Consider the following 1,963-nt stretch of genomic DNA (forward strand, 5'->3'; position numbering starts at 1 on the left):
GGGATATATCGTATCGTGACCCCTCTGTTATATGTATCGTATCGCCAAATTCTTGCCAATACACAGCCCTAATATCCATCTAGACTTACTAAGTCAATTGGTTACTTATTACAGGGGTTCTCAAACGTTTTGGGTCTGGGGACCCCTTAAGGTAAAAAAAAAAAAAAAATCCAGGGACCCCCTTAACCCCATGCTTTTTAAAATGGTAATTTACTATCATTTCAACCCTGAATGCCACAGGAATATAGTTTTTATTTAGTTTATTGTGTTTGTTTTATTAGTTCATTGTTCCCTATGAATTTTAAAAATAAAAACCAAATTAACAATCTAGTGAAATTTTTTGAAGACCCCCAAGATACCTCTCGCAGACCCCCAGTTTGAGAACTTCTGACTTAGTAAGATAATTTGTTAGTGAGTTAATTATGCTTTTGTTACATGATGTAACGTCAACAGATGTGATGTAATGAATTACAAAATCCAGTTGCCTTTAAAGTCTAAATGACTTTGACTCCTATTAATGATTAACTAACCTTTGCTTAGAAACAACAAATGTAGGTTGAGTTTGAGCTTTAAATTGGTGAAACATGCCTTAAAACACTYGTTTGATTTTTATATTAATATCAACGTAGATTTTAACAGCAATAGGAAAACAAATTATGAACCACGGAGGGAGCGTTTAAAATTAGATGCTGTGTCTCTCTTTCAATCCGCTGTGTTTTAGAAAACCTTTAGTGTCTGCTAGTTGCTACGTGCAGCTGTTTTGTGGCACGCAAAAACTAAAGAGACTAAAAGGAGAAATGAACGGACCATRCTGTTTTTCCTATCGTCTCAGAACAAAACTCACCACGTGGCACGGTTGTTGGCGCTGATCTGCTGCACATCCCGCCTCTCGACGGTGCCCACTTCTTGTCTAGTCACGACGTCACGGATCCGGCCACAGGCGCCAAGCTGCAGGAGCTGCTCCCCGGCGGCCAGGCGCACGTCCTTTTGAGCGACATGGCGCCCAACGCCTGCGGCTTCAGAGAGATGGACCARGAGAGGCTCATCACAATGTGTTTGTCTTTGATAGACTTGGCTGACAGGATTCTGCAGCCTCAGGGCTCTCTGCTGTGTAAATTATGGGACGGGCGACTCACTCATCATCTCCAGGAGAAACTCTCGAGTGCGTTTGGCAGTGTCCGGCCCTTAAAGCCAAACGCCAGCAGAAAGGATTCAGCTGAGATGTTTTTCCTCGCTCAGATGTACAGAAAGCCAGTGCGGTGATATTTGCTGGCCTTTATTTTTTTWAATTTGTTTTATGAGAAGCAGTTTTATTGAAGCTCTCCCTCTGTGTGAGATGTCTGAACACGAGGAGGCTTCTTTAGTTGCTGTTATCAAAAGATGGCAGTYTTGAGGCATCGGTGAGTCTGCAGGCACAGAAGCAGCTACATTAAACACTGATATGTTTCTGGTCTAAACACAGTAACAGGCTAGCAGCAGTTCATTAGTAAAACAGAAACCWATGCAAGAATCAATGAAATGTTCCTCAAGAGCCCAATGATATATATTTTTTTCTCTTAAGTTAGTGTTTGCCCCAAGTGTTTGTTCTTCACACTCCGTTTGGTATTTGCTTTCTTACAGGAAGTCCTCCATTTCTGTTTATGCTAATAATTTGCACTTCCAGTCATGTGGAGTCATTTTATTTTTGATAAGCAGAAAAACTCATTTGTAAGTGTCATGTACAGTAAGACTAATAGAAGCTGTGATGACACTAAAGTTTAGTGTTTGTTTAGAGCAGAGGTGCCCAAAGTGGGGCCCGCGGGCCAAAATTGGCCCTCCAAGCCGTTTGATTTGGCCCACAAGCAGTTGTCCTGGTTACTAGACTGTAAATATGTTAAGATTAAATATAAAATACAAGTAGCTACAAGAGGCATTTAGATTAGATTTAAGCCAATATATAGATTTGTACACCTTATATATATAT

At 40.6% G+C, this 1,963-nt stretch overlaps 1 protein-coding gene across 1 annotated transcript in view; it reads left to right on the forward strand.

Moving 5' to 3' along the window:
* The window catches only part of mrm2 (mitochondrial rRNA methyltransferase 2), a 2,930-nt gene extending 1,002 nt beyond the window's left edge, over nucleotides 1-1,928 (forward strand). Inside the window, exon 2 of the mRNA XM_014023568.1 lies at nucleotides 833-1,928. Coding sequence (XP_013879022.1) covers nucleotides 833-1,263 — 431 coding nt within the window. The 3' untranslated portion in view covers nucleotides 1,264-1,928. The remainder of the gene's footprint in view (nucleotides 1-832) is intronic.
* Nucleotides 1,929-1,963: the final 35 nt, after the last annotated feature.

This window comes from Austrofundulus limnaeus, unplaced genomic scaffold, assembly GCF_001266775.1.
Source record: "Austrofundulus limnaeus strain Quisiro unplaced genomic scaffold, Austrofundulus_limnaeus-1.0 Scaffold4, whole genome shotgun sequence".
NCBI lineage: Eukaryota > Metazoa > Chordata > Actinopteri > Cyprinodontiformes > Rivulidae > Austrofundulus > Austrofundulus limnaeus.